At 34.3% G+C, this 12,984-nt stretch overlaps 1 protein-coding gene across 1 annotated transcript in view; it reads right to left on the bottom strand.

Annotated features, from left to right (window-relative positions):
- Positions 1 to 3,732: 3,732 nt before the first annotated feature.
- The window catches only part of LOC117118599 (centrosome-associated protein 350-like), a 23,302-nt gene continuing 14,050 nt past the window's right edge, over positions 3,733 to 12,984 (bottom strand). Inside the window, exons 19-25 of the mRNA XM_033263228.1 lie at positions 12,687 to 12,981; positions 11,836 to 12,446; positions 11,253 to 11,612; positions 8,917 to 9,191; positions 8,134 to 8,294; positions 7,699 to 7,984; positions 3,733 to 7,340 (exon numbers count right to left, since the gene is read on the bottom strand). Of these exons, the coding sequence (XP_033119119.1) occupies positions 4,699 to 7,340; positions 7,699 to 7,984; positions 8,134 to 8,294; positions 8,917 to 9,191; positions 11,253 to 11,612; positions 11,836 to 12,446; positions 12,687 to 12,981 (4,630 nt within the window). The 3' untranslated portion in view covers positions 3,733 to 4,698. The remainder of the gene's footprint in view (positions 7,341 to 7,698; positions 7,985 to 8,133; positions 8,295 to 8,916; positions 9,192 to 11,252; positions 11,613 to 11,835; positions 12,447 to 12,686; positions 12,982 to 12,984) is intronic.

Here is a 12,984-nt window from a genome sequence, read left to right as displayed (position 1 = left end):
TAATGATTTTTCCAACATTTTTGTCTATTTAAAAAAAAGTGTGTAAGTTATGGAGATGGTAACAATCATAAATCGATTATAAATTTAATTATATATTTTTAGACAAAAAATAAACCCCCTTGGCCCACAGCCCATTTTTTTGACACCATGACCATACGTATTATTAACATGTAGTGTATATATACGAAGAATTTTTTCTAGTAGGTTGACTAACAGGTACTTGGTGTGGTACTAGGTTTATTGCATTTATGGCTTAGGGGCCGCGGTTTACCTCCCTCCGTTTAGTCATGCTGGATCAGGGGTAGTAAACTCAGCGATCGTGGGTTCGATTCCCACACGGGGCAAGTTTTTTATTTATTTATTTATTTTTTTAAGGTCGTGGGTTCGATTCCCACACGGGGCAAGTTTTTTATTTATTTATTTATTTTTTTAAGGTCGTGGGTTCGATTCCCACACGAGCCAGGTTAAAAGAAATTTTTTTAAGGCAGTTTAGTTGATGGTGGATAATGAGAGCAAACCTGGAGGTTGTGGGTTCGATTCCCACACGAACCCATTTTTTTTTTTAAGGGTGAAGGTGGATAATGAATAGCAAACCTGGTGGTTGTGTGTTCAATTCCCACACGAACCAATGTTTAAAAAATTTTTTAAGGCAGTTTAGTTGATGGTGGATAATAAATAGCGAAGATGTGACAGAAGATTGCCTTTAATTAGTTCGTAGCTGTGGCATTTTGAATTTTACACTGTATTTGTTTTTGGAAACATGTCGCAATGACTCAGCAGGCTCCCAAGTCTACCTAAATTCCAATCTTGAAGGCCAATTTCCCTCTTCCAAAATAAATATAATTTTCCCAGAAAATCTAGAATTTTTCTTCTGAATTAAAAACTGATAATACTTGTAAAATTTGCTTCTCGAATATATTTTTAAATATAATGGGTAAGCCCCTTACTGAAATATTTGCATGCATATCATTGTTTCCGAGTCTTCCTTCAGGCATTGTAAGTTGTAAACAGTTTTGTTTTCTTGAAAATTGTTTTGAAAATGTTTTCTAGACCCTATTGGAAACAATCCTCTTAGTTTAATTAAGGAAATCCAGATTTTTTTGAGTACTTTAAAATTACAGATTTTCGAGAGGGTAGTGTTATTATTATTTTTTTATTGTAAAATTTTCAATCTTATCCTGTGTAACACCCATGTTTACACCAGTGTTTTTTTTCATCTGATGTGGCAGTGTAAGGTATTATAAATAATATAATTTTTACACTGTCAAAAAAAATGGAATACCTGCACAGGTTTGACACAATAGGGAATTTCTGTTATACTAGGCCAAAAGAATGTACAGTGATCTCAAGTCGCACTCACTTAATCTATGAACACTAGTTGAAACTCTCTGGCATATTTAAAGGAAGCTTTTTTCATCACCTTTGCTTTCAAAGATACCAAAACCAATGATTCGGCCTACATCTAATAAGGAGAAATTACGAAGATAACCAGTAAAGGTACTGTACAGCAAGCCAGTTCACATTTATTTTATCATTTACAACTATATACAGCTGCATACCTTATGTACAAGTTTCACAATTTAAAACTATAGTTCATTATTATACAGCATAACAATTATAAGGGAAGAACTTGGTGTACACGAAATGGGTTTCATGACATGGTTCCAGTGTTTTGGTTGGTCGATACAAACTTAATAGTATTAACTATATAGACACCTTATACACAAAATGAATATTTTACAGTACTATATTTATATCCTTTTATAAAGTACAATAAAATTGCTATCATTGCTGTCTATGCTCGTTTTAATTTGTTTTGGTTTCATAGCATACTCAACAATGAAACCCCAAAAGTATGACAGAAGATTTTATGGCATACAACAATCACCTTCATCAGTAATTATTCAAACTTATTTTACCTATTAATAGAATGAATAAATAAATTATATTTCCAATAACTATCACAGCCTTCACAATCGATAAATCATTAAACCCAATATAAACACATGAAAATAATAAACAGTTCATGTACTTTATATACCACTGGGCAAGAAGAAGAATGGAAATTGAATATGGAATAAAAAGTTAACCACATAATAAAAAAGAAAAGATGTATTGTGCTTCACAGTAAAGGCAAATTGCAAATAAAACCACCTTCAATGAAAACTAACAGTGGCAGTAATTCAATGTGTCTACGGAAAAATATTAACAAGGATTAAAGCTACTTTTACCTGTCATGTTAACCTACCAACCATTACGATACCAATCGCAGTTGAATTATTAATTCCTGTCCTGAGTATCAAATCCGATTTGACAAACAACTGTTGTATGCCCATATATAGTCATGATGTGCCCATATATAGTCATGATGTGCCCATATATGGTCATGATGTGATGTCGTCAGGACAATTTTTAGGCACTTTGTTTAAACTAAAATTTGATAGTCAGGACAGGGCTTTAGTAACAATAACTTGCACTATATAAAAAACTGATGATGATTATCATTATTATTATTATTATTATTATTATTATTATAATTAAACTATTACAATATTAGGAATAACAAGAATTATAATAATATTTAACTAAAAATAGAGATGAAAACAAATGATACGTTGAAAAGTAAGTCAAAATGAATTTATCGTAATAATGATAATAACAATAGTATTCATAAAGAACCAAATATTAATGAAATTATTGTAATAAAAGAACAATAGGCCTATCTAAAATCGTACCATATACTAAAAAGAAATACTTGGATTAATTGACCTCAAGTTATTATCAAAGTAACTGATATAAAAATAATATTCTCTCAAAAACTTAATGACAGAATTGAAGAAGTCTCTAAATAATATACTAATAAGATAGGACACTGTAAGTATGGACTAAAGTTGATTGGACGGAACACGCTCATCATATGAACTGAGCATTGTACACATATTGTTTCTTTAGGCATAGCAAAATGTTGAAAAAAAAAACTGGGTACCAATTTAAAAAAATTGAAAACTTAATTTATATCCATAGAACACATTTAACTTTCAATATGGGTTTATTTTAGTAAACCTAAAGTATTAGTTTGCTTTATGTTTACACCCAGAGAGATGAATCAAACCATCTATATATTATTATATTATTCTTTTTTATACACACTCACCTCACACCCACAATGTATTAACTGCCTATCACTGGCTTAGCACAACTTTGGAAGTCAAAATATACTAAAAACTATAACATTTAATATGCATAAATTCAAGCGGGACTCAGATGATTATAACTTATAGTATATTATTAAGTATTTGATGCATTCGGTCAATCTCTGATGGCTTAAACTACAGAAAGGCATTACATTAAAAAAAATCTGCTGTAACAAGTTACTTCCAAAAATAAATCTTACATTAAACTATTTTTTTTTACAAACACCAGGCATCTAATATCTTACATAACTTTTCATATTTTAAATGTACTGCATACAAGTACATCAGTATTCAGGAATTTTTGTATCAAAATGTTTCATTATTTGGGATTTATTCCTAGATGTGTATAAGAGACAGATATAATACACTAGACTTAGCTTCTACTATTGCTTTAAGGTTTAAGTACATATTGGTTGAAGGCTAAACATAAATCATATCAAACACCAAAAAACCATAAAATCTAGTATTCTGTTAAACAAATTACAAATGGTGGACAAGACACTTAAATCTGCATGAAAAAGGCTATTTTTTGGTAGTATTTTGTATAGATCTATGACTGCTGTCTTGAAATCTGATAGAGTTAGTTGCTTTTTAAATTGAAACCCTGGTGAATTAGGTGAACATTTTTATACCCATTCGGCGGACATTCTATGTAGCCAAAAACAGCAAGCTTTGCTGAAAAACACCATCTATATTAGAACGAGCAATCTCAACAAGCCAGACCTGTAAAGATTCCTTCACAGGCAATGTTTGATAGATTATACGATTAAAGATAGGCTTTTGCAAAATCACTGGCAACTTGAAATGGCTAATAAACATTTTATTATTACGTATTAACCACCCTATACCCTGTAGATTCAAAATTACTTTTGTTTTTAGTTGGTTCTGAAATAGCAATAAGCACATACTACTACAATCTCTTCCAAACACTTTAGTAATTACACTTAAATTTTAAATTGCACACCCTACCTACTTACAACCACTGGAATGTGAACATATTAGCACCATACTCATAAAACACCCCCTCTATAGTTCACTTCCATATCATCTTCATTACTTAATCGAACATGTATGTGTACTACTGTTTAAATGACTAATATACTAAAAATCTATATGCACACATGGCTTTACAACTGGTTTAGGTACTTGTTATTGACAGCTTAATGTTTAACGGTCTTACTGCATAACAACAAAATATATTGACTGCACCTTTTGAAGTAAGCGCTAAGAAAAAATTGCATAATTATCAATTAAATCAAACACTTCTACACAAGAGTGACGGTAATCCTGTTACTCAGTAATTAAGTAAGTAAGTAATGGAATTTTTGATAATGTTCTTGCTCCTTGAAGTTGTCAGATGAGTGTTAGCAATTGCTAGAAGATGGTTAAATAATCTGGAAGTATTTGGAAGAATAATAAAATTAGAAGCACCATGGAATCTGGAGATGAGTTTAGTCTCTACTTAATGCTCATTCCCGACTGATCACAGCAAATTGTTTCTCTGTCATGACTGCTGCTCCCTCAATTTGCGTTTGTCATTTATATGCGTTAATACCATGGCAGTTTCTGTCAGAAGTGATTCCATAATGCCATCTGCCAACTGCATTTTAACGGTAACTTCATCATCATCATAGTTTACCCATTCTGGTTCTTCTTCTCTCAATTCCTGAATTAGAATTTCATCTACGTGATCTTTCTTCTTTTTACTGTATTTCAATGAAAATGTCTCAGATTTCTTTTTTTTCTTAAGACCTAGTAAAAGCCCAACATGGTCATGTATCATGTCTGCCCAATCTTCATCCTTAGTAGATCCTTTATCTATAATGTACTTTCTTGGTCGCCTCTTTTGTTTTATCCATGGAGGGTGTTCTACAGATTTCTGTTCAGACAGAACATCTTTATAAACTTCATTCGACAAATCAAATACAAGAGTCTTGTAAGATTTCTTGCTTACACTTTCAATATCACTGTCTTTAGTGTCATCTCCCAATAATGTTGCTGAAGGAGTGGCATTATCAAGAGACTCATTAAGAGCTCTTCTTTGGATAAGTTCATCAAGACTTTTTGAGACCATCTTCCCAACATCGTCTTTGTTGTGTGGTACAGCAAAAAATAGTTCCTCCGTGATTTTTTGAATTTCTTTTAACTTACTTAGCTCGATAGTAGAGCTGGGTTCTTGTTTCTTCTGGTCATCCTTATTGCGTTTTGGAACTTCAACAAGTGACTTTGTTTTTGGCATCGAACTGAAATCGTCATCAAACCATTCTTGTTCACCAAAGATGTCTCTATCCATTAGTTGCTGATCCAAAAGTTGCATTTGCTCCATTCTATCACTGATGTCTGGACTGCTGCTGCGAGAGTCATCAATCTTCGGAGAATCTGGTGGTGCAAAGACGTCATGATCAACATCCTTATGATCTGATGTTAGTGACTTTGTTGGTGACAATGGTGGAAGTGCAATTATACTGCTAACTTCATCTTTCACAGGTTCTTTATTATTTGTGTGTTCTTCTGAATCCTCTTGCTCAAGGACATTTAAATCACCTTTTTCTAAATGATCTTTCTTAATTTGTGTTCCTTGATTTTCCAGTTGTTCAATCTCTTCTTCTTCCTTTGGGAGCTCATCTGCTTTCACATCAATCTGATTTGCAGCTTCTACACTTTTATCAATAATGACATCTTTTTTCAGAAATTCTGAAACTGAATGTTCAATTAATTTATTATCTCTTTTTCTTCGAATAGCAATCATTGTTCCTATTGCATCTCCAATAAGATTCTGCATTAAAATCTCTGATTTTTGATCAGCTGTTTTTTCAAGTTCTAATTCCATTTCTTCCTCAAATTCCTCTTTAGCTTCAGAAAATACATCAAATTTATGACCTTCATTCTCTTCATCTTCATACTTTTCATTTTCATAATTTAAAACATCTGCAATCTTTTCTTTAGAACTGTCCACCAAGCTCTTTGTGAAGTTATCAGTAATCTTTTCAACAACAGTTTCTAAACCACCAGTAGCAACCACCACATCATCATCTCTTGGAATATCTTCTACTGCTCTAGGTGTATCATCCACATTGGAAACGTTTTTCTGGCTGAATATATCATCTTCTGACTCTTCTTCATCTCCAAAATTAAATGATTCAACTGCAGAAGCAGCAGACCTGATAATCATATCCAGGGCAGCATCATCAGTTATTGGACCAGAGAACTCCTCAGCTATTGAGCTTTCATCCTCTGTGTTATCTTGAGGATTATCCAGTCTTGAATTTGATTCCGTTGTGTCCGCACGACTCAACTCTGCCTCTTCTAATATTCCTGAATCTGATGGTCCCTTTGCTGATGGCTCTAGTTTATCTACGACAGGAGTGTAGACTTCATCTCTTGGCTGATCTTCTGTAACAGTTGCTTCACTTGCTTCACTCTGTACCTCTTCAGCGAAGCTTGTTTCTGATTCTGAAGCTGATGATTGTCTCACAGGTCTTCTGTCTTCTGACTGACTTAACCTTTCAGTAGTCACAACCTTTGGTTGGTCATCATTTGGACTGATAATAATCTCTTTTGGAAATTCAGGTTGCTCATCTACAATGTCACTAGAAAAGCTTAAGTGTTCACTGATGTCTTCTTCTGTTGATGCAGCCTTAACTTCTGACTCAAAGTCTACACTGTAATCAGCAATTTTATTTGAGCCGATGCTTGGAATTTTATATGAAGCTGCACTAATATGATTACTTGAGTCCACACTCAGACTTTTATGTGATTCTGACAGTACAGAAATATTCATATCTAGGCCTTCATTTTCTGATAGAAGAGATTCAACTTCATCATTAAAGTTATCTTTCCTTGCAAGGGATTTCTGAGCTTCATCTTTCTCAACACCTGTTGAAATGACAGCATTATCTGAAGCTTGAGATGAAATTGCTTCTGAAATATTCTCGTCTATTTCTTCATTGATTTCGGTGTCACTTTCTTCATTATTCCTGACAATGATGTTTTCAGCTGTTTTTTCTGGAGTCAAGATTAGCTCTTTTTCCACAGGTTTATCTCTGTCTTCATATTTCTGTAGTATGCCTGATGGTAGATGTTCCGATTTTTTATTAATGACATATTCATCTTGCTTTGGACTAGGAGTAAATGTTAATCCTAACCCTGAAAAAAGATTAATGAAAATGATTAATATAACAAACATAACTGTACCATCATCTACAATATATGATTATATAATTAAAAACACATTATTAAAAATTCTAATTAAATTGCTGAAGAACACAAATGAACAATATTCATTACATGTACTCCACGATGGCAAAAAAAAGCATTGAAGTCAAGTATACTAATGAGAATCTACATTATTCTATCTAATTAACAAACTTTTTCATCTGCATCATCATTATCATTCAGACCATTGCCAACCCTCTTAAAACCAATTTTGTCAAAACTGTTGTTTTAATTACTAAATTTAATTCCTTAATTAATGCTTACAATCACATGAGACAAATGGTATTACCTTTATTTGATGTTGTTGGAGATGGTGTAGCTGGTGGATTTGGACTATGGTCTTCTTCAAGGCTTGAATGGCTACTCTCAGACTCCCGACCATGCCTGACTGGTGTGCTATCAAGAGGGAGGCTCTCCCTACTACTTTCAGACTTTGTGCGCTGTCTGGTTAGGCCAGGTAATGCACGGTCTTTACCATGTCCCGGCTGCTTGATCTGAGGCTTGACGGCTCCTTTGGCTAGCTCTGCATCAGCACTTAATTCTTTCTTCGTTTTTTCTATGAACTTTTCATAGGCCTGTTTAAGATACACATACATTTTTCTTTTAGTTAAAGTTGGAAAACTTGTTTGATAGTACCAAAGAAGAATCTGAAATAGTGATTTGGCCTTTAAATATTCTGTATTTAAAAGGAAAAAATACACAAAATCAAATCTTAACCACTCACCTCTAATTGTTTCCGTAAACTAGCCTCTTGAACTTTCAATTTCTCACGGTACATCCGCTTTTGCTGCTTGCGGAGTCGTTCAGCCTCAGATTTACGACGCTTCAGCTGGTCATTTAGTGCTCTGAGCCTTCCCTCAACATCACTTTGATCTGATGCAGTTTCTAATTAATATAATAAATATAAGTAAAGCAATTGAATTTAATTTTTTTTTTAAACTGTCACAGCTATTGCCATTATTTTAGAGACCACACCAAGAAAGCTACTACTGTTCAGGATGCACTGCATCCCAATAAAATGTTATATGACATGATCTTCTGTTAAAAAAACTGTTTTGACCATTGTTTTTTTTAACAAAACTACACACAAAAAATATATTTATTCTTTTTAAAAAATGTTGGCTGACCCTGGTGTGTCATGACATAGCTCATCACACTTTATATTTCATTAACTACTTTTAAGGGAACAATTTTAGTTTAAAGTATGGTTTCTTTAAAATCACCACAGTACACTGTTTTAAGTGCAATTGTTGTATGTCGTAGAAGTTCCCGACGCATTCAGGAAGGCTCTCCGATTTGAACGACCAATCAACACACCGAAAGCTGTTAGCAATAGCATGTAGCGATTGTATGAAAACAAAGCTTATCTAAGTTTTAGCAGTAAAACTTTCTTTCATAATTTTGAATGTTGAAAGGCTTATCATCATTGTATAATGTGTAAACAGTCCTTTTACATATCTATGAATTGTCATAGTAAACTATTATCCAGTTTTTTCCATCAACCTACCTGACATTGTCTGCGAGAACGACCTTTCTGACTCGGACCCACTCTCAGATTCTCTTCGTTTCCAAGGGGCCACAGGTGACCTTAATGATTCAAGTGAAATCAAAGAACCAATGGGAGACTTGATAACCCCCTTCCTAGTACTGTTTGGTTTTGTTGATGTGACAGAAGTATCAGCAGATGCTGTGTCAAATTGATCATGGCTGTAATCAGCCATGGAGCTGTGATAGAGGGCGTCATCTATTGACATCTCACTGGGTACTGAACTCATTGTACCACTGAAATGAAATAAAATTTATTTACGGTAGAACCCCTCATTTACGTACGGGACGGGCCCAAAGCTGTTCGTAAAAATCATCCGTACGTAAAATCGGGGTTGTGTGAAATTCCTATGTATTTACACTACCGATATGCTTGGCTGGGCTAGGCTAGGCCTGGACTTAAATTTTGTTGGACTGGAGCCAAAACTCCAACTTGCGCTCGAAACTAGCAGCCTTCCACTGGATTGAAAGGCGAAAGAAATTCAAAATAACGATCATAATAATGTACAGTACTATACATACTTGTTAATGTGTATAGAAACTTTATTCTCTCTTTCTCAGGCAATAATATATGACTTATCTTCTAGTTTACGAAGAAACACAGCCCAGCGGGCTCCGCAACAGGGCGAGTAACCAATTTTTTTCACTCGATCCATGTGGTTGTGGCGTCATGTAAATACCCTGTACAGAATAACCCGGAAACCAGGGGTTCTCAACTTTTTAAAAGAAGAGCGCCGATTGGCTGTAGACACGGCGCTTGGACTTTTTTTTTTATGCAATACGATTGTTCATTTATTAAATGAATAATAAAGTTATAAAAAGAAAATGTGGGTGTCAGTGTCTTATTTTATGGGGGAAATAATGAAATGGTACGTTAGTTAGATTTGATAAATAAATTCCATTCATTATTAGGGGGTTCATTAAATTACGATATGAGGGTGGTGTATTCAGAGATGAATAAATCATGCGCCGATCGATATGCCGACAAGTTACGCATTGAGCAGAGTTTTCTCACGGCTTCAGACATAAAGTATGATCGCCGTGTTGAATGTCGGTGTATTCAAAGCACACTATCTGTAGTAGAGATTGCTGATAGTGTACAGCAAACCGTCTAAGACCGAGTGAATAAACTCTAGCCCGCGCCTAACGATTAATTCTTGACACGGGTGTGTGTTTTGTTCATGAAATAGGAACTTTATTTATGACAACAATTACATGATTTTACGTTCGTAAATCAGGAATTCGTAAAATCGGGGTTTGTAAATGAGGGGTTCTACTGTATTTTGTTATTTTTATTTCCATTTCTTATTAATCCTGAAAATCATCTTGGCAAAACATGCCTCAAAAACATAACTCAGAAATCCCATTTTAAATAAAATATAGAGTTTGAACTGTTTACTTTTTGTTCAAACAATAATTACAATTTGTAGGTTTTTATGTTAAAGGTTTTGAAAGTGCCTTGAGATGATTTCTTTTACTGTATTTAACATTACAGTAATTGACAAATGTATCAACTAAAAATATACTGTAGTCTGTTATAATTTCTTGAAAATGCTCATAAAAATTCTTTAAAAATATTTTTCTAAATTCACTATCTTCATTATTATTACTGATATCTTTATATTACAATGAACCCTCCAATTTGAGACCCCCTAAATTGAGATCACTTTTCCAAAGAACCAAATTACAATCTCTCATCTATTAACACTAAGCTAACCCTCTATATGTGGCAAAGACAAGCCTAACCAGTCACTCATCTCGATTTTGAGTTATTAATACAGTGTTAGAGAGTAAAATAATAGCTATAAATTGGTAAAAAAATCATTCAAATCGGACATTTCCTTATGAAGTTACAAGCGTTTAACCTCACAGCTGTTTAAAGAACAATATATTAGAAATTAACCGTCAAAGTTTATGATTTCAGGCATTTCTCATGCAGAAACTATCTTTAAATCCTTAGAAAATATTGTTTTAACATTGAAAATGGGGAAAATAACAGCATAGAATGATGTGTAGATTTATAAAGGTTAGTTTAGTGCAATAAAATAGGTTTTAAAAATTTGACATTCCAGTATGTTTTGGCCATTTTCTCTGAAACACGATTTGCGAAGAGTGACTGGTTTGGCCTGTCTTTGCCACATATGGAGGCCGAAACCCGAGACCACCCCAAATTTTCAGATTCCAAAGGTGGTCTCGAATTGGAGGGCGAACTATACCTATATCCTTCAATAACATCATCATCATCATCATCATCAAGAAACAAGATGATCTTAATCACAATAACAAAATCCTTCATACCTTTGTTTACTTGTGCCACGGTCAGTGACAACATCTTCTACGATGCTGCTGGCTTGGCTAATCTCCTCAGCAATGGAACTCTCACCAGCTTTATCCTCCTCCTCCACCACCTCGCCAATGGTTGTGTCACTCTCACGAGACAGGCTGCGTGACAATGGGTCTGTAAGCTTTGATTCTTGGGGCGTTTTCTCCTTCTTGCTTTTGTTGCTGCCAATGGCATTTCCGTCGAGTAGGTTGAGCGCTTGTTTTTCCATCTTAACTACCTTTGCTTCTTCTTCATCAAGTTTTTGCTTCCATGCTAAGAGCTCTTCAGCAGTCTTTCTTCTTCTGCTCAACTTCTGCTGTCTCTTCATTAAATGTCTAAATAAAAGTAATTTTGTATAAAAAGGTGTTTCACAGTATAAAAATTGGAATAACAAAGTTCAACTGGTTGTAAATAATGATGATATTGATGATGATAGTTGACATCAATGAAGTGGTTGATTGGTATCGGTGCTTGACTTTGAATAACATCTGATGTCAATTTATTTAAAAAGCAGTAATGTACACAACATATTATTGAGTAAAACATTATAAGCATTACCTTGAGTTAAGTGGAGCTTGCATCAACTTCAGTTTCTGTAAAACTTTAGCTTGCTTATGAGCTGCAACCTCTCTGTCTTCATTCTCACCACCAGTATTGGACAGACCTGTAAACTCTAATCCAATTGATGTATCTATGGCTATATTACTTGCATCATCAACAAGTCCCTCATTTGAAGAAATCTCAGACACAGAACTGAATGAAATATCACCCATACGACCTTTGAACTCTTCGGTTGATTGACGTATCCGTAAAATCTCCTGTTGCTGGTAGAAAAGAAGCTGCCTGTCTTTCTGAGCAATCTCCTGAGCTTTTTGCAAACGTTTTATTTCAGAAAGCTCTGTCTGCAGACGGGAATTAAGAGAGCGCTGCTTTTTCTTCACAGAAGTTATTCCCTCTTCGTCCTGGTTCTCGGTATGTTTTTTCTTCTGATGCTCAAGCCATGCCATCTCTGCACGTGTCTTCTCCTTGATGGCCTTCTCTCGTAATCTCAGAAGATCTAACTGCTGCTGTGCTCTAAATTCCTCATCTTTTAATTGTTGACTGAGAAGCTTGGTCGAGAGTCTGTTCAGACTTTCTCTGTCAGGTGACTGTTTAGTTGTTGGTGGACTCTGTAGAATAAAATATAATTTTCCAACCTAAAAACCATTTAAAATCAACAATATTATGCTGGTGCTATACTATACATACACTAAACTTATACTTCGTAAATTACTATGACAATTACTATGTTGTTGTTGCATTTAAAATGTAATTGGATAAAAATTTTAATTTTTTATTTGAACTTCATTTTTAAGAAAGCAATATTATTGAAAAATACAATGATTCAAGTGCTATATTTTATAACTAACCTTTCTTTTGTCTTCAGAAGCAACAATTTCTTTCTCTGGTTTTTCTGAGATGATTTCTTCTTTTGAATTATCTGACCGGTCTTCATCTAATGTATCAACCTCACTGATTGTACGATCAAAGTCTTCAGAATAGCTCTCGGGAATCTCTTCCACAATGCTCCGACTTTTAGTTGATGCATGTGCATCAACGCCTGGTTCTGTGGCAATTGATGATGAAGCATTCTTTATAGTCAGAAGATCTTCTGAAATATCCCCCGAGGAGTTGGACTTGACGGCATCAGCAGCGCTTGCTTTACTA

The sequence above is a fragment of the Anneissia japonica genome, unplaced genomic scaffold, assembly GCF_011630105.1.
Source record: "Anneissia japonica isolate Jap-2015-1 unplaced genomic scaffold, ASM1163010v1 scaffold376_len1572418_cov194, whole genome shotgun sequence".
In the NCBI taxonomy this organism is placed as follows: Eukaryota; Metazoa; Echinodermata; class Crinoidea; order Comatulida; family Comatulidae; genus Anneissia; species Anneissia japonica.
Note: the sequence above shows the minus strand (reverse complement) of the source record. Positions and strands in the feature narration are given on the sequence as shown.